This window comes from Nicotiana tomentosiformis, chromosome 5 (genome assembly GCF_000390325.3).
Source record: "Nicotiana tomentosiformis chromosome 5, ASM39032v3, whole genome shotgun sequence".
In the NCBI taxonomy this organism is placed as follows: Eukaryota; Viridiplantae; Streptophyta; class Magnoliopsida; order Solanales; family Solanaceae; genus Nicotiana; species Nicotiana tomentosiformis.
In genome coordinates this window covers 59,414,944-59,434,813 of record NC_090816.1, presented here as the reverse complement: position 1 = coordinate 59,434,813, position 19,870 = coordinate 59,414,944, and the positions used below count along the sequence as shown (strand labels likewise).

Genomic DNA, 19,870 nt, shown 5'->3' with positions numbered 1-19,870 from the left:
GAAGTTTGGCCCTGCAGTCCCAAACTTCAGTTGATGCTTCTTCGAGTTTTGACAATAAACTCTTGTTTTATTATTTACGTACTTTGTGTTAGGGTACAAATTTTAGACAAATTAGTCTGAAGTTCTTCAGTTTGTTGTGCAAACTTCAGACAAAACCAGCTTGTTATATTTGAACTTCAGATATTTTTTTCTGGCATGATAGTTGCAAACTTCAGGTAAAATTTAACCTGGTAATGTCTGAAGTTTGTCCCTGCAGTCCCAAACTTCAGTTGATGCTTCTTCGATTTTTGACAATAAACTCTTATTTTATTATTTACGTACTTTCTGTTGGGATGTATTAATGTTTGAGAGGCATTGGCGAGTCTTTCTTTCTTCTTGATTTGTCGCTTTGTCCAATTTTCAGAAACGATAACATGTGTAACTTACAGGATAACATGTTTGAGAGAGAAAAGAAGAAGAAGAGGAAAAGAAGAGGAGGAAGAAAGGAGCGCATAGGTCGCAGGATCTGAAGTTGTCAAAATTAGGGTATAGGTTAAATAATTTTAAAAATATGGGTATAGGTTAAATGGGGGCAACCAAATAGGGCGCCCCATGCAATTTTTACAACAACTCAGATGTAGAGGTGTACATGGACCGGGTTGGTTCGGATTTTATTAAAATCAAACCAAACCAATTATATCGGTTTGGATTGGTTCGGTTTTGTCGGATTTTTCGGATTTTTTTGTACATGAATATTATTTCAATATTGCATTATTAAAGTTATAAATAAAATTTTGATAAATGAATATGTTTACTAAAAATTATTAAAAAACTAGCAAACATATGATCTATTAAAGTGATCTTATGGGAGAATTTTTTTAGTAACACATAATAGTTTATTTTCTTAGTCGTCTACCAATATTTTTTGGTTGATGTACGCTTTCAGGGTTAACCAAATTTAATAATTAAACATAAAAATCAATATGATACCTAAATAATGATATGTTCTATGTAATTTTAGATTATCGAAATACCACTTCAAATTCGAAAAATATATAATAAATCTTGACACATGAATATGAAAGAACAAAGAGATGATTGGCTTCAATAACACATAATAAGAAAGTGATACAATTTATTATTTAAAGTAAATAAAAATGAATGCACTTTATAGTTCTATTAAATATTATATCCCATCAGAGGATCTCAAATATTTCTAGACATCTTTTAAATAAAATTCTATATAAAGTCATAAAATTATATTAAAAAAATTAAATATTTATATTTCGGTTTGGTTCGGGTTCTTTTACTCAATACCAAACCAAATTAAACCAAACCTAGTCAGATTTTTTAATCGATTTGGTTTGACTTTTCGATTTGGTACGGTTTTTTCGTTCGATTTGTACACCCCTACTCAAATGTATGTGTCTGAAGTGCAGCTAATTTTTTATATGCACTAAAGACATTTTCATCTGTAGTTCCCAACTTTAAACAAAATTTGTAACTTCAGACATTGATTGTGCTGCTTTAGTGCGTACGTCCTAAGTCGGTAAAATTGCAAAAAAAAAAAAAAAAAATTGAACTTAAGGTACACCTTAAACAGTGGCCCTAAAATTTGGTATTTGTGCACTTTTTAACTAGTTCAAAGCATTCCCCAAATGGCCAAAAAGAATGTGATTAAAAAGCCGAAATACCGAAGACAACTACCCATCATTGCTCATCTTTTGTTGCTTGTCGCTATATATGCATCCCGATTAAGTACCAAAAGTCAATGCCTCAAATGCAATCAAGGAAGAGAAATGAGACATTGTTTCCTACAAATGTGAATTCATTCAATCTAATTCTCCCCCCATGGAGAAAAAGTCAAGAACTGCCCACATGAATAACAACCCAAATCTTGTAGCTGGACAGGTTTGTCCCTACATGAATGAATCATTTCACTACAAAATATAGAGAGAAAAAAATGAGTGTACAGACAAGTAAGATGGTCTGCGAAGAATATCGTCTGAATCAATTTTGAACCTAGGTACCAGTTTTTGATCCTTTATGCGCTTCACAAGTTAATGCCAAAGCTTACAACAAAAACCATTCGGTGGCCTCTTGCTGGATATCATTTCTGAAAAGGTATCAACCAATTGACCAGCCAAGCTACCTGGATCATCAATTAGTGTTTGAATGAAGGTATTTACCACCCTACGCTCCTGCTCCGTTGATCTCAAGCTAAACCAAGTAAGCAACTTTAACCTGAACTCCTTCTCGATCAAACCCTGACATTCCAGCCAACGGATGATCTTAACACAGTATTCAAAGTTCTCATCCAAGCCCCCTGTACGAATTCGGATAGGTGAACCATTGACCAAGGTACTATCAGAGTCATGTGTCTCACGATTATTGCTAGTTCCCCTCTTCCGACAATCTTCCATCTGAGAACCAACAGCTGACACATCTCCATTCTTCCCCTGGTTCCAGTTCTGGGAATCTCCGCTACCATGTGATCCGGCAAGACCATTCCTCTCATTGTCATGAGAGGTGGCGTCATCAACTGCTTCAACAGTCTGCCCTAAAGTGCAGCCATTATCTTCATCTCTGGACGAGGGGGTTAACTCTTCATTTAAATCGGGTACTGAAGCAACATTTAAGTCAAGCTGGCGAGAAGTAGATGGCTTCCTCTCTTCCTGTACAGGTTCAGGCTTAACAGTACTACAAGACTCGCAGCATTTTGCAAATGAAGGTCCACAAAATCCCTCTAAACATCCTTGCTGTTGAGCCCATGCCAGTCTTAGAATTTTACCAAGGTCTCGGACCTTGAATCCAGAATCAAACTCAATGTCTTTTCCAGTGTAGTAGCCCTCTTTGGAGCCAGAGCTTCCTCCAGTATCCTGATTCACCTTCCTTTTGTGTCCTGCTACTGAATTAGACTTCCTGTGTATTATCTCAATACTCTTTGTGAAACACTTTGCCTCAGAGTGTCCCACATCACTGGTGTCTGTATAGGAAACTATCCGAAAAGAATACTCTGTGCAAGGCTGTAAATTCGATATCAAAATCCTTCGCTGAGTTCTTGGAAAGACACAAACAGGTTCTTGTGTATAAGTGTCTTCTCTGGCCTTGCAGTACCAGAGCTTGTAGCCCTTGACATCTTCAGAAGATTCAGCGGATACTTCTATCAGAACAATTACAACCGAAGTTGATGTCACTTCATCAAAAAGGAATTTGCACGCTGCAGGAAGTGAACCCTCTGGCACGAAGTAGCAACAGGAAAGCATTACTACTAAAGTACTCTAGATTCAACTTGCTACATTCAGTGCCACCTCTGAAGAATAAAATAAGAAATGGTACCTGAGGAATTAGAAGGTTTGTTAGTCTTTGTTGCCAGCCATTCATCAGCTTTCTCAATGGCAATCGAGCACAATGACTGAATATCGCTGGCAATAGAAAGTCTGCTAACAATTCCCCGAGCCATCTTCGATGATACTCCATTCACTGGGCCCACTTCCATCTCCAATTTGGCCTTGGCTTCTTTAACAATTTCATGGAGTTCTTTAAATCTGGATGTCCCATCCAGGAGCCTGTAACTCAAGTATATTCTGTAGCAGAGGATATCAACACGACGAGCATCCTTAGCTACACAAAGCTGTTTCTTCCAAAACCTACCAAATTCCATAGTGGAAGAGAAAAAGGTTCAACAAACACGACGAGATTAATAGCATTATACACAAGGAGATAACCGATGCTTCTCTTCATGCAGGAGGGCCAAAAGTGGACAGCTATTACTGTACAGTTGTTGCCAATAAAGAGGATTTCTAACATCTACTAGCTTTTTGGAAATGCCATAGAGCTTGACACTCTAAAATTCACTCAAAATGATTGCTCATTCTGCAAACTACAGTCTATACATCGCTAGGTGGAAACGTTTCTTAAGGTTAACATGCTGTTAGTCAAAAATGAGCTATTAACGATTCTAATCAACCCAAAAGAATTCAATAACAGTACTACCTTTAATACTTAAATAACTAATCAAGATTGAACAGAGAAGAAACAATTAACACCTTCAACACTGTAAAGTGACACTTGGTAGCAGGAAGCTTATAAAAGAATTCAGAAGGAGATAGCTTTAAAACTTATCCTTCCGCACAATCTTCTGACAAGGGAATAAGTCCTCTATCACACACACATTGAAAAGTGAAAAAATATTATACTTCTCTAAAGGAAACTTACCCAAGAATTCCTGAGACTTTACCACAAGAAGCACAACAATAGCTCCCATCTAGCTGCATCAGTTGTCCTAGATCAACAACTCCCACCTTCTCACGTTGGAGGGCACACTCAATGTGGCAAGTCAAGCCACACGAGCCCCCCTGACCAGATTCAGATGTGCACTCCAACCAAAGACTAGGATCCTTGTTGTCATCAAATAAGTGACAAATGCAACAAGAGCACCTTTTGCAAAAAGTGTCATCTATCGAAATAGTGGCCCGGCATGCAGCATTTTTGCAGATCCATGAATTTGAACAATTCACATCTTCACACGGCTCCGTAACTGGTGGGATTCGGAGAGGGTTTTCCCCTTTCCTGTGCTGCTTTCTAGAAGAATGATGCTTGGGACTTGAAGATGCTCTTTTTTGCTCTTGAGTCTTAAATTGCTTTTTACTCAACTTTGGGAGTTGCTCAGACATTTTGCACTTGGATAAGATCAATTGCTTCCCTTCCTTGTCCTGGTAAAACTCTGAAAGATCTTTCCCTGGGCCAGATTTCAGGACTTCTTGGAGTGCCTCTAAACTTGAATTTCTCTGTAGTTCTTTTCTCACTGGACGAAGCACTAAGAACACCGAAAACTGGATATAAAAAACATATGAGATAGCATACAGAGTATCTACAGCAGTGGCGAAACAGAAAAAATGAGTGGATCTGACCAAAAGATATGACACAAAGATTTGTATCGATTTTCCATTCTTGCATTTAAAGTAGATCTCAGACACTGAAGCCTATCCTTGCTCATGACATCCATATAAATGAACTTCCATATGAGTCTATGAGAGTCCACCATAGATGCCTTAGGTTAAAACAATTTGCTATGATTTGGTGCTTATCACATCTGTACCATAAGTGAGTCAGGAAAATATATATTTTCATTTGGTTGTGAGTGCCAATAACTGACATTTCATGCCTTTTTTTTTTAACGGTAACTGACATTTCATCCCTTTTCAAAGTGAAGTCAAAACTGCACGACACTTTAAACTTGTGAGCTTAAAAGGGAGTCGAAGTTTATTCTATCAATTATTTAAAACTACTCACATCGACATCGGAGAAGAATCTTATAGTGTCACATCTTTGGTCATATAAATTTTTAGCACTTTCCCTTAGCAGGTTGACCCCCAAAAGGTAATGAAGCAAAATAATAAGTCTAACAATGTTTACTATCGTTCACAAAGTGACAGTGGGTAAACTCCTGTTTATCGTACATTAGATGTCAATGTTCATTTGTTTCACAAAGAGAGACAAAATACCATCTTCCTTTGGAAGTTTCCAAGAGCTACAGGCATAGCATCAGACAAATAGAAGAATTCTATTTCTATGGCAACAGACAAAGCCATCTCTTTCCCATCTTAATAAAGAATCTATCGAAAAATAAGGGATAAATCTCTCCTTCTATTATTCATACAGATTTCATACCATTGGCAATTTCCTAGGCAGTTTTACTCTCAAAGACAAAACTACACCAAAAGAAGCCGCCTTTCTCTGTCTCTTCATTTCTGGGTTCCAGATAACCAGGCCACACAAACTTGTGCCTGGAACAATAGCAAAAGCCTATGAAGTGTCCTATGCAGCTATGGTTTGTTTTACTGCTACTATAGGCCACAATTTCATACTTCTTTACTCTCCTTATCGGTTTATCGATCGTCTAATCCATGCAGAACCTGCTTTAACATTCACGACCTAGTTAGATCTAATGTGTTCCATTATAGCATATTGTTCATCCAGTTCGTAACAACTGCATAACGGCTGTTGTTTAAGTTAATAAAAACATTGTGATCGGAAAAATGTAAGGAAATCCAGTTCTTGTAATAAAACATTGGATCTATGTTGGTGTCACATCCATAAGTGTTTTAGACAAACATGCAAATGTATAGAGACAATTTGACTGAAATGGGACTTCAATGTTCCATTAAAAATAGGTTGATGTGACCCCAAGAATGTTAATCGCACCCCGTCATGTTTATCATGATGGACACCAAGTTTTATAGGTCATCTGGTAGAAAAATAGTACCTTTACAGGATAGTTGAAAACCCCAGCAAAGGCAAAGATATTCACAATCAAACTATGCTCATAATCATGCCAACCCTTAATATAACATCAGTAAGAAAGTCATCTCAACTAACAGAAACTTCTCTTTATCTAACAAATCCCTTCATCTATTGAGCATTATTTCTTAGTTTTATCCAGTTATCATTATCACTTTTTTTACAAGTACAGTAACTCAGATATTAGAGCAAACAACTTTAACATACGTGGTTTTTGGAGAAGTTTCATCCTCAATTCAGTCTTATAGAGCATCTGAAGTTATACTTAAATCATATAGAACATCACAAATTTAAAGCATTCACGCTGAAACCTAGAGCGCTATCCACTTCGAAATGAGTGAAAAGGAAATCAGAATGGGAAGTTAAATTGGATGCAGGTCAAAAGATCTGGTTCCCCACCTTCCCATGGTTAAGACTGCAAGCCTTGAGCTAAGAATTGTTAAAGTACATCCTGCCACAGAAAGAAGGGAACCAAGAATTGAAGAGTAAATATGGGAATTACTGTGACTATTCTTTTAAAAGAAGAATAGCTCTAGATATCTTACCTAAGTACCACAGAGGTCTGGATAGGATTTTAACGAGCAACCTACAGATCCCAAAACAAGAATTGAAGAGTAAATTCAGGAATTACTGTGACTATTCTTTTAAAAGAGGAATAGCTCTAGATATCTTACCCAAGTACCCCGGAGGTCTGTATAGGATTTTAACGAGCAATCTACAGATCCCAAAACAAAAATACAACCTTATTTTAATGCAGTTTATCTTGCTGAGGTGGGACAAGGTAGATAACTTAAGCAATAAGATTAAGTGGAAATTCTCACCTCCAGAAATCTACGAAAGAAAGCCAAACAAGAATGTAGCAGCAGCAACCCCTCCCTGACACAATCAGATGTTAAGATGCATAACTGATGATGCATCTCTGCAGCTCAGGCCTCTAAAATAAGCTATAAACAGTTTCGTGAAATATTGATTACCCTTGTGAACATCTTAGGAACAGGCACTTCAAATTCCATGATCAAAATTTTGACAAGACGTATACAAAGATTCAGAATTTCAACAGAAACACAAACACACAATGTCGCAGCAAAGTTAAAATTTTACGGACTACTCATACCAAACACAACATGTTATATTGCATTGAGAAGAATCATAAATGATTTTCACAAATGAGCAAACAAGAGGAACTTCTATGAGTTTTGCTAAGAGCAGAAGATAAATATAATGAAGCTGCAGAAGTGCAACACAATTACTTTCCCAAATTTCACTAGATGGGAAACTGAAATCAGTTGGCTGAATGCACTCAGAAAGGTAAATTCAAATAAAATGCTGTGTATCATTATGTTAGCATATTGGCACGCTTTTCCAGTTTCCCCTATCCTTTTGAGTGTTATTTAAACTTGCAAACAAGAAAATGTTCGTTCGATACATAAAACAAACTAATTCATACAAAATGGGTTCATTTGTTTACACCAAAACCTTTTTTTTCTTTACATATATCAGCCATTTATCAAATCAACCAAACTATCTAGCAACTGGAAATTCTCTTTTCACCATTAGTATGAACAGAATGAAATGACCTTCAGATATTTCTTATATCTATCACCCTACTAAGAAAAAACCTTAAATCTATATCTCTAGATAGTCCAAAAAATAGATATAATGGTGCTATTCCCCAAGCTGTTTTCCTTTCACTCCCAATCTTCTGTAGCCTCATTTCGTCATTGCTTCATCCACTGTCTCCGATAATAACCCCGAGATGAACAACGAGAATACTATGGTCAATATCTGTCCTGTAAATTTGGTATGCAACAGCAGGTGGTTTCTATCTCGTTCTATTCCTTGCACAAGTAATAGCAACTCATTACAATTCATTTCCTCTTCATTAAGTTATCGGCTGTTAAAATTGTATCCCTCACTGCTCCAAGTAAAGAATGCTACTATCTTCAGCGCCTTACTGCTCCAGATATTCTTCCACACCTTCCTCATATCCCTTTTCTTATGGGATAGGGTAAAAATTAATATTATTGAACATGGGAAACACCCCGTATACAAAAAAATTATATCAAAAAATAAAAAATCTACACAAAAGATTATGGTTCTCGACAAAGCGCACCCAGTCTTCTATACAAAGTGGAACCTCGTGGATGCACCTAAAAAACCTAGAAAAGGAGGTTATTCTGTATATGCATAAAGTCAGATTCTACCCCATTAAAAATAGGCTCTCATATTCCTCTTTGTAGAGAACAACAAAAGTAGTGTCTTCTCTTCTTTTGTGGGCCCAACTATGTAGCATCTAGGTTACTGTATCTAGCATCGTCCAATGTGGACTAAACTAATTTAACACTTCTCACCACAGTCGCATTGCCACATAATGCAATATGAGGTGGTTCATATCTTCACCTGAGCATTTACACATAGAACACTGCATATGCAATTCTCCTTGTTCTCAGATTCTCAGCTGCCAGGGTGGCACCCCTTGCTACCACCCAAGCAAAGCAAATCTTTTTAGGCACTCTAGTATCCAAGCTGGTGAATGGGAGAAACTGGCTTCCTCTTCCACCAACAGCTTATGGGAATCTATGACTTAACAGTAAACATTCCATCTCTGCTTAACCCACCTCCACGAATCGCGGCTAGTGTGTAAAATATTATGCTCCATCAGACTTTGAAATTTAGTTACACTTTCCAGCCGTGCAAGCTCCTCCTGAATCTCATGTTCCACAGAGCTCCATCCTCATTTTGACCGGACCCCACTGTGTGGGATTGCACTGGGGTGGGATTGCACAGGGTGGTGGTTGTTGTATTTTGACTTATCAAAACACAGTATTATGTAACATGGACTTCAACACATTCTCTCTGAACCCACCCTGAAATTAATTATGTTTTATCTCCTACCCGAAATGAAATGTTGTCACTGAAGGCGCCCCATTCCCCTATGATGTTCCTTCAAAGACCACAGCCGAAAAATAAAGAGATGTTCCTAGTTCTCCATCCCCTGTCGAAGGTTTCATATTGCTACTAGCATTTCCCTCCATAGAGCCCTCTCCTCGGTTCTGAAGCTCCACAAATAATTTCCAGCAACGCTATGTTAAACACTTTAAGGTGCTTTACCCAAATGACCACCTCCTAGCAGCCAAGATGGTGCTTCCTAAACCTATCTGTTGCATCTCATAAGTTCATATGAAGCAGTTACACTAGCTAGTGCTGTAACAATGACATAGTATGCGTAGATGATCAATAGTATGTGTTTTATGAAGTATCAATAGTGTGTTTTTTTATTAGTACTTCCTTTTGACAAGTATCTTTTTTGCCACCCTGTTAACATCTTCTCAGCTCTTTTAATGACCAGGTTCTATGATTCTTGATTTTGGTTTGCTGTAATCAACGGCAACCCAATTGTCCACCTCTTCCATTGGCATGATCTCGAATTCCTAAGGTAGATCTTGAGTTCTAACACCACTCAAAACCACATGAAAATGTTCTGAGCGTGCCAGTCACCGGGCTTCAACACCTAGCGCACGTCCAAGGCTAGACTTTGGTACCATCATAAGAAGATGACCTCAGGCCTAACTCAACCTCGACAAAAATTGATTTTCTTAAATAATGTGGGCCTCGAATATGTAGAAAATAGGAGATGTGAGATTTTTACGATGTTTTTCCCCAGACAAGCACAACAAAACCCCTCATGTTGCCTCCGACGGCCGTCCTATCCATCATCTTGTTAAGTTTTCATTACCGAAACAAAGAAACATGGTTGATAAAGGGTCTCTTGTCTAAGACCCCTCGAATTCCCTAAAAGTCTGCACAAACATTCCCGAGGATCGAGTATCTAATTGTCTGTATGCAAAACCTAAGTGTTATCAAAGGCAAAAAGCGCAAAACCTCTCTAAGGTTTGTTGGGCTTTAAGCGCAAAACGCAAATTAATGAAGAAAGAAAAACCACAAATATGTACGTGTAGTCAAAGACTAATATCTATAAGCATGAATACCAAATATATGGACAAAGAAATTACAGAAAATTTACGATAAAGTGAAATATCAATTATTTAGTGTCGCCTCTTCACGATTACACTCATTGGCAAGGAAAAATATGCCTTAGAGCCTTGATGGCAATACTGAAGCACCCGTTAAGCGAGGCAAAGCGCTCAACATGTTGTGAGCCTTGCTTCAAGGCTTAAGCGTGCCTTTGATAACACTTCCTAATCCACTCTCCCACCTATCTCCAAGTATTATCCTCATCATAACAATATCCACAACCTCCCAATTTACATGGTTGTAGGCTCTTGAAGGTCTACCTGGAAATTTACCCTGGCTCACCTTTCTTACTTATACAATCAACCACTTCATTTGCACCCATTTTTGCACCAAGAATTTGCCTTCAACAAACGCATTTTAGAATGTAGACATTGTCTTGTCCACCATCTTCTTAAGTGATAAACTGTTGGAAAGCACCTTAAAAATTATATATTAGATGCTTCTCACTAGATTAATAAGCATGTAGTATATGATACACAAAGCTCCTCCCTTCTGGCACAATAGACTCCTCTGTTGCTAAGCAGCAATAGTATCCAATAAATCTTCATTGATCATGTTCCGGCATTATTGAAACCTATGTCGCGGGGACTCTCCGAAATATTGCCGCACCCGTGTTGGATTCTCCAAAAATACACTACTTTTGGAGAAACTGACACGCACTCGGTGACATTTTCGAAGAGAACGAGCAACATAGATTGAAACAAAACCAAGGTAAATTCATTGGAGCATGGTGCCTTATCTCCTGCACAACTCTATAACACCTCCCTCACCTCTTTTCTTTTCTCTCTCTAACCACTCGTTTCCATGTGTATACAGGAATTCATAAAATCCAATAATTGTCCCTCACGCCTCCTCGCCTTTATAACCCATGCCATTCACATACTCATATTGTATGAACTTACTTCTCCTATTTATCCTTATTATCCTATGAAAATTTTTTGTGTTTGAGTTTTCATCCTCCATAAGGCACTCGATTTTCATTGCCGCTATTCTCCTATGCTATTGCCAAGAAAGTTATGTCCTCTTCCCTTTCTTTTACCCTGTACTATAACCCCCTTCCCTTTAGCTCTCCCACCTTCCCGTTAAGTTCCTTCATCTATACTTCTACCCTTCCAAGAGCCTCCTTATTCCACATGCTTATGTCCAGTTGTAGTATATGAGCTTCTTTGCCAACTGGAATGATGATCTACTTGTAACTTTCTAGCATCTCCACTCTCCACCTATCAAAGACCTTATTTCCACAGTTTGTAGCTTTCAACCATACATTCTCAAATATAAAGGGGGTCGTGCATTCCTTCATATCTAGCATGACTGACGAGTGATCAAAAATCACCATGGAAATATGACTTGCAACACTTTCAGAACCAATTCCTTTATGTAATAAACGCTAAGAATTTGTCAAGTCTTGATTTAGAAGTTGAATCAACTGACCCTGCCCAAGTAAATACAGTCTTTTCAGAGGAAGGTCAATAAGAAAATATTTATTGATTAACTCCGAGAACTCCATTGCCCCCCACACTGCTCTACTTCCCATCCTTTCATTCAAAACCCTAATGGTGTTAATGTGCCCCCTATCACTCACGTGATATCCAAACCTGTCATAGGAGTAGAAAACTAAGTTGAGAAACTATCATCCAAGCTTGCCACCACTTACGTCTTGCCTCCTACAACTCTGCCCATAGTGTTGTGTTTTTAGATCTACAATCTTCGAAAGCTAGGAGAATCCACTCAACATCTTGGTCGCTATGGTGTTGTCAAAGGCTCATATAAGGAGCGTTTAGCCTTGAACCTCAGAGAAACTCAAGGCAGGTGCTTCGCCTCACTTAGGTTGCGCTCCAATGTAGGCAAGGCACCTAAGGCGTGCACCTCATCGCCCATAAGTTCCATCTTGGATATATACTAAACAATAAATATGATTCGCAAAAAGATACATTAATTGTTACGAAATACCATTATGAATGAAGTTGTTACTCTTTTTTCGTATTAAATACATATTTTGGCTTTTTTCTTCGTTGCATCTTTTTAACTAAAGCCCACATGTTTAATGCATTTTGCGCTTAAAGTCCTGATAGACCTGGAGCGCTTGTTAACACTTTTTGCCTTTGACAACACTAGCTTTATCTGAATTGACATAAGATTTATTGAGAAAATGTATCTAACAAGAACAGTTCCCATTGTCCTAAACCACCAATAATTCCCCCGCTACTCCTCTGGATTCAGGATTGGTCCATACCCACCCATTTGTTACTCCATGCTCTTCAAGACTGGTCCCATCCATTCATACTCCACACTCTTCAAACTATTGCATATGTTACTTGTTTTGTCATTCTTTCTTAGAAAACATTGGAGGGGAATCGTCCTTTCACGACCTCCCTTAATCACCATACTTTTGTCAGGTTCTTTGCCCCATACATTTCATGATATTATTTTAGTCATGCTTAAACTAACCGCACTTTCTACTACCCCACCTTGCTCCCTCTTGCCCCCTATCAATACAAGAACAAAGAAGAAAATAGAAAACGACAAAGGCGTCGAGATTTTTAATACTTCTCCTGGCAACAAACCCACGATCACACGCACAAAAATCAGCACATGCATCAACATTCAAGTAAGAACATGCGAAACTAACATGGGACTAATGGAAAAATCAGCTAACCCAACAAGAAATAATGAAACCGTTGACCCCAAAAACCCAAAAAAAAAAAACACCACGCAAAGAAGAATTTTTGCTATTTTTGAAATTAATGGTGTCCTAGTTCCTCACATTGCCCATATTCAACAAGAAAACAAACAATACCCAGCAACCTCCGGAAGTTCCCTCTTAACACCTCATCACAAACAAGAAAATACTTAAACCAAAAATAAATATAGCACCAAAAAAACATTTAAGCTTTAATAAAATTTCACAAAAATAATCAACAAACACGATATGGGAAGAAGAGTAACAGATCTGAAAGCAAACACACTCAACTAACAGCAAATAAAAAAGAAACAAATAAAACATGGGGAAAACAGAGGAATCTGAGGAAAGTACCTTGCGTGAATAACAATGCAAGAAAAGAGGAGAGAAAAATTTTAGGGTTATCAAAGGGAGGGGTTTGAAGGGGTTTTGCGAAAAATCCTGTGTTAAAGGAAACTTCGCTCCTCTGTTTTTTTTTCCTGATTTGTTTCACGCACGCTAATAGGTTTGGGAGGCGAAAGAGATGAAACGCACGCGTAGGTTAGGCGCGTGGTACAGGTGAATCTTTTAGAAAAGCGCAGTGGTTGATGCTAAAGTACATGATCCAGTTGGCTGTTTTACATTTCGCTCATGTCTGAAACGCGTTGGAATCGAGCGTGAAGATAAGGTTAACCTGAATTTCTTAACATATTTTCCATCATGCATGTGCTTTTTCATACCTAAATTGATTTCGCAATTGTACGTTCATACACGTTGGAAAGTTGAATTACGTCCATGGAACCACAATCGATTGATTTTTCAAAATTAAGAAAGAATATGATAGGCTCGACTAAAATCAGAAATGCTCACATCTCCGCTAAAAGTCAAATTCATGACAATAATATAAATTGTGATATCTTGAACATGAAATTATTATTTACCCGTAAAATGAAACCGTTGAATTTATACGTGGTTTCTAGACAAGTGAACTAATTTGATCCTGAAATAATGCAATAATTGAAGAAATGTACAATACTTAGCCTTAAAATGTAGATGAAACAGCAGAGATGACAGTTCTGGGAACAAGGTTTTCGGGCACAGCAATGATGAGATCAAAAAGCGGGAAAGTAAGATTGTACTAAGATTTGTATAGAATGTAGTGTAAGTTTAGCTAGAAAATTCGTGTCCTTTACAATGATAATTGGACTCGCTATTTATAGATGTGTCTAGGAAAGGAGGTCCTAGGATTGTTCCCTCCTTTAATGTCAATTATGAGGGTCATTGATGAAAATGTAACGGTGAACATAAATGTCAAATTCTCTGTAACGGGTCATCGCTCTTAATGTTGCAGAATATTCATTATTAAATACTACCGGGCGCAGATCATTTAATACACTTTTATGAACGTTATCCCTTCCGGTGACAAGCGGAATGGCTGCGTTCGGTATTCGGCTATCCCCGTCTTGGGTTCCACGTGTCTTTCCTTTAGATGACCACGTGTCATATCATATTTCACCCTATACAGATAGTCCCCCTGCTTTTCGGTGACATAACTTTGTGTTACCGGAAAGTTGGTAGAAATACTCTTTTGGCGTGAATTACTATAACTCCCTCTGAAGGCTTCTGACGGTTGATTAGACGCACGTCTCTCCGCATTTAATATCCCGAACACGCGTCATCCCACGATTCAGCACAGCTTTTGCCAATTGTCGAGGTAATTATGGCCATGAATTTAGCCGCCAAATTTTTACTTATACGCACCATTCTTTTCCTTTGCACTTCATAATTTCTCGAGCTTCTAATTTGCATCTTTGTTCTTCATCCTTTCTCTAATTCTCTTCAAATAAAAACCTTTTCCTTCTTCTTATTCAATGGCTTCTTCATCCAAGCGTGCCGGTTCTTCAAAGAACAAGAACAAAGCCGAGGACTCTACTCCTTCAACGGTGGGTTACATCATCCCAAAAAGACTCAGTACCAGAAAGGACTTTGAAGAGAATTTTCCTACTACTAACCCTCGTACATGGGCTGTTAGTAAGTACCATTCTTCCATTTGTCCTTCCAGTATTCCTGTTGTGAAGTAAGACTGTCGCTGCCATGAGTTGGATATCATTGCTCCTGATCTATCGGAGCGAGTGACCCTTCCCAAGGAAGGTTTTACATACTTATACACGTATCCCTTTACTTTGGGTACATTTTCTTTCAGTGGAGAGCTTGATTCCGTGATTGCGGAGTTTTGCCTTCGCTACCAGGTGTGTTTGGCACAGGTAAGTCCTTCAGTGTGGAGGACGGTTGCCTGCCTTCGACGTTTGTGCCAGGAGACTGGAGAAGAGCTAACATTAGCTCGTATGATGAATCTTTACTCCCCCAAAATTTTCCGTGGGGGTATGATAAACCTCTGCAAATGTGGTCACCATGCTCTGTTGACTAGCATGGATGATGATAATGACCGTGGGTGGATGGAACAGTTCGTTGTAGTTGCCACCAATAATATCATTCCGACAACGGCTTCATCCTTTCCGGTCGCTTGGAACCGCACTCGCAAGATCTTTATTTAATATATTTTCTTTCACTAAATATTCTTCTATGGCCATATCGACTCTTCACCCTTCACATGTTTCAGAAACTCGATGGATCCCACCGGGGGTAGAAGGCTTGAACCGGTAGGTTCAGAAGATCCTGGACGTCACGACGCCCGAAACTCGCTTGTAGAAAGAACTGGCCCTTAAATACGGGTGGAAGGCCAAAAATCATGGTAATTTTAACTTACCTTGCTTCCATTTGTTTTTTGTATATGGATAACTTAGTCGAACCCTTCTGACTTGTTCACGAAATTAGGTCTACCTGCAGGCTCTGTTGTTGTCCCTGATGAGGACGTCTTAGTTGATCCTGCTGATGTAGTGAGGCTGCTTCAGGAGGCACTTACTCGAATAGGTATCTTCGGGCCTGTTTCGGGTGCAAACGCTTCTTTACGGAGTCCCCGGCCGGAGGATAAACAACAGAAGAGAAGATGTTCCTCCATGGCTGGGGAAAAGAATAAGAGGGCAAAGACTGATGCCCCCGAGTCATCTCCGGTGGTGATAGTGACTGGTCCTCCTTCCGGGACGGTCATAGACACCATGATGATTGATGATAAAGAAGAAGCTAGTGATGAGAGAGACGATCCTCATTATCTCAACAGGATGCTCGACCTGTTGAGATAGTTACACCAACCGAGGACGATGTCTCGGCACTTTGGGGAGAATTTGATTTGGTAGATAATGCCAACTCCTGTTTTTTGGCCCCAAGTGATGTGTCCGGTACTGCGGGGCTGAGTACCGGATCCCTGCTGTTGGCAAGCATACATCCACCAGCACTGCATTTGATGCAACTGCTTCTCACCCTTCGACTCCATCAGCTTCATCTCCCCGTTCACCACAACCAGCAACTGCTACATCATCTCCACCGGCCGTACCTGACCATGGAGAGGTTGTTCCTCTTCCCTAGTCCCCAGTTCATGGGAATTTGCGGCAAAATTATGCTGCCCCTTCCGAAGATCCACAAAGGAGGAGGATTATTATCCTTTCGGTCTCTACCTGGTGCAACATGCTCTCCCGGCCAGTGGAGCTTGCTAACTATCACAAGCCTTTGGCTTCAGAGAAAGATTGGGAAAAGATTCAAGCACTCTCGGGGGAGTGTTTGTTGAACAATGCCATGCATAATGCCGCAGCGGTGCGTTCCTTTCTTCCTTTGTTATTTCTTCTACTTTTGTATGAATATATTCTAGATTTTACTTCTTCTTGTTTTGTAGGACAACTTTCTTGCTTCTGAGGGCCTTCATAGGTTGATTCGTGAGAAGTAGGAACTTACTTCTGAACGGAATCAACTTTTGGTGGAACGGGACCAAACTATTCTCCGCCTCTCGGAACTGGAAACGAAAGCTACTAAGGCTGTTGTTTTGGAGGCTCGTTTGCAGCAAAGTGAGCAAGAAGTGGTAGCCCTTAGCCAAGAAATTGTCCCGCTGAGGGTTATATTTGATGAAGCCAAGGCCAAATGGGCTGAAGTCCAAGACATCATTCTTGCTGCAACCGAGCGCGAGGCTACTACTGCCAAAAAAGTGACTGACTTAGAGGTGGCCTTGAACTCCAAAATTGAAGAGCGTGCTGCTGTGAGGGCGAAACATGCCCAGTTGGAAGAGAAGTACAAGAAAACTATCGAGCATAACAGGCTCTTTAGTTCTACCATCCGTGACCTTGATGTTAGCCTTAGATCTGTTAAGGTTTCCTGGGAAAGCCTTTCTGCCGAGGTTACCCAACTCAAAGAAGAACGTAAGCGTCGAGCAGCTTCCCTCATTGTCGAAAAAACTTATGCCATGTAAAACATGAGGAGAAAAACCTTGGAAGAGGCCAAGAGCTTGAGTTGGCTGCCAAAAATGGATTCCCGGCGCAGTCTGATGCTCCTGGTTCTTCTGGCTTCAGTTCTAAGTTTTCGGGAACTGAAGAGGAATCAGAGAGAGACGATGCTGAAAACCAGACTGGGGAAAACGTCAAGCCATCGGTGGACCCACCTACTTCTCCCGGGTATACGGACACTTCTCTTCCTCCTAGTTCCAGAGACACTGTAGTTTAGCTTTTCTTTTCTTTTTTCCATTTTGTACTTTTGCCGTTTTGGCACGTTCTTGTAAATAAAGACATATTTTTGCTCAAGTATTGTTTGAGTTTTACTTTTGTTTGAATATCCATGCAAGTCTTTAACCTTTGCATTTGCTTAAGAATTCTGCACACGTTTTTCTGTTCACGCTTTACTACGTGTAGTCTGGGATGCATTTTTCTCAAAGCACTTTGGTTTTGAGCATTATCCCTTTTATGTGAGGGTTTCTATGAGTATTTGCGCATATTCCTTCGTGGACTTCTCTCATGACATAATTAGCTTCTGACTCTCCTAAGCACCGGGCCAGTGGGCCTTAGAAGGATTTTCTATACAATTGACCTCTCTTGAAGCTATAACGTGCAGCTTTGGCGCGTAACGCCCGTGATGATTTGGGGTCTTCGGGAAACTTCCCGTGCTCGAGATAGTCGATTATTTCACTTCTCCTGTCCCAGACTAGACTAGTCGAATTTACCTCATAGTAACCATCTGTATCCAAGACTAAGTTCATCATTTGCACTACTGTCCCGGACTCTGATCCCTTTATTTCCGTCAATGATCCTAAGTTTGTTAATGCGTCTGCTTCTGTATTATCCTCCCTCGGTATATGAGTAATTGACCACTCCCGGAAATGTGCCAAAAGAGCCTAGACCTTTACCACGTATTGTTGCATACGTTCTTTTTGGTATCAAAGATCTCGTAGACCTGATTTACTACCAGCTGCGAGTCACATTTGATTTCAATAACCTCGGAATCAAGTCCCCGAGCCAATTCGAGCCCTGCAATCAAATCTTCATACTCTACTTCATTGTTAGTTAAAGGGATCGTTTTGATGGTTTGCCTTAAGGTTTCCCCCGAAGGCGTGATTAAGACTATTCCGAGTCCGGACCCTTTTACATTGGAATCTCCATCCGTAAATAAGGTCCAAACCCCTGATGTTGATTCTGACACCATTACTGCCGCCTTGGTTTCCAGAGGCAGTAATCCCTGACCAAAACCGGCCACGAAGTCAACCAAGACTTGCGACTTAATTATAGTCCTTGGTTTATATTCTATGTCGAACTCACTCATTTTGACGACCCATTTGGCCCATCTTCCCAAGAGCTCGGGTTTATGGAGGATGTTCCGCAAAGGGAAAGTAGTCACCACAGCTATCGGGTGGCATTGGAAGTAGGGCCTTAGCTTCTGAGCGACGACTACGAGAGCTAAGGCCAGTTTTTCCAAATGCGGGTAGCGAGTTTCTGCTCCCGTTAAAATTTTACTAATGTAATAAATGGGAAATTGCGTACCTTTATCCTCCCGGACTAAAACCGCACTTACCGCAACTTCTGAAACCGCGAGGTAGAGTAGCAATGTTTTACCTTCTTTTGGTTTTGAGAGCAATGAAGGGCTTGATAAGTACTTCTTTAGGTCCTTCAGAGCCTGCTGGCACTCCGGTGTCCATTCGAAATTTTTTTTTTTTTGAGCAGTGTGAAGAAGCGATGACATTTTTCCGACGACCGGGAAATGAACCTGCTCAAAGCTGCTAATCTTCCTGTGAGCCTTTGGACTTCCTTTACGTTTGACAATTGATCCGGGATATCCTCTATGGCCTTGATTTTGTCGGGGTTTATCTCAATTCCCCTTTGTGAGACCAGAAATCCTAGAAACTTACTAGAACTGACCCCGAACGCGCATTTCTCGGGATTAAGTTTCATGTTATGCTTCCTCAGGATGTTGAATGTTTCTTGCAAATGCTTAAGGTGGTCACCTGTATTCAAAGACTTAACGAGCATATCGTCTATATAAACTTCCATAGTCTTTACTATTTGCTTTTCAAACATCTTATTTACGAGCCGTTAATAAGTGGCTCCGGCGTTTTTCAACCCGAAGGGCATCACATTATAATAATATGTACCGAAATTTGTTATAAACGAAGTCTTTTCCTGATCTTCCGGGTTCATCTTGATTTGGTTATACCCCGAATAAGCATGGAGGAAACTCATTAACTCGTGCCCGGCAGTGGCATCAATCATTTGATCGATATTTGGCTGTGGGAACAAGTCTTTTGGGCACGCCTTATTAAGGTCTTTATAGTCTACACACATGCGAGATTTATTGTTCTTCTTAGGAACTACTACTACATTGGCTAGCCAGTCCGGATATCTATCACGCCCCAAACTCGAGGAGCGTGACCGGCGCTCAACCGAGAGAACCCGGCCAAGCAAGCCTGTGAGATTTCCTTCTACCCAAACTCTTCCATGAATAAAGAGGAGATGTACTCCATTAATC

The 19,870-nt window shown here is 39.8% G+C and overlaps 1 protein-coding gene across 9 annotated transcripts; it reads right to left on the bottom strand.

Moving 5' to 3' along the window:
- Positions 1 to 1,786: 1,786 nt before the first annotated feature.
- On the bottom strand, positions 1,787 to 13,616 carry LOC104085564 (VIN3-like protein 1). 9 transcript variants are annotated; one of them, XM_070174947.1, is made up of 8 exons: positions 13,352 to 13,608; positions 7,104 to 7,158; positions 6,957 to 7,024; positions 6,828 to 6,868; positions 4,893 to 6,733; positions 4,198 to 4,814; positions 3,319 to 3,629; positions 1,787 to 3,217 (listed from the first exon to the last, which is right to left on the bottom strand). In XM_070174947.1, exons 6-8 carry the CDS (start codon positions 4,653 to 4,655, stop codon positions 2,040 to 2,042), a joined length of 1,947 nt encoding a protein of 648 aa, XP_070031048.1. In that variant the 5' UTR covers positions 4,656 to 4,814; positions 4,893 to 6,733; positions 6,828 to 6,868; positions 6,957 to 7,024; positions 7,104 to 7,158; positions 13,352 to 13,608; the 3' UTR covers positions 1,787 to 2,039. The 9 variants fall into 9 exon arrangements, with proteins under 9 accessions (XP_070031048.1, XP_009587926.1, XP_018622645.1 ...); XM_009589631.4 differs by having other exon boundaries at positions 6,682 to 6,733; XM_018767129.3 differs by having other exon boundaries at positions 6,682 to 6,733; positions 6,957 to 6,997.
- Between the last annotated feature and the right edge of the window lie 6,254 nt (positions 13,617 to 19,870).

What these genes read in the sequence shown, in the direction of transcription:
- LOC104085564 (XM_009589628.4), bottom strand. Translation starts at nt 7,199, where the DNA reads ATGCATCATCAGTTATGCATCTTAACATCTGATTGTGTCAGGGAGGGG. An exon ending in TCTTTCGTAGATTTCTGGAG is followed by an intron (nt 4,815 to 7,103) that starts GTGAGAATTTCC and finishes TTTTATATCCAG; the next exon opens with TTTTCGGTGTTCTTAGTGCT. An exon ending in AAAGTCTCAGGAATTCTTGG is followed by an intron (nt 3,630 to 4,197) that starts GTAAGTTTCCTT and finishes GGAATTTGGTAG; the next exon opens with GTTTTGGAAGAAACAGCTTT.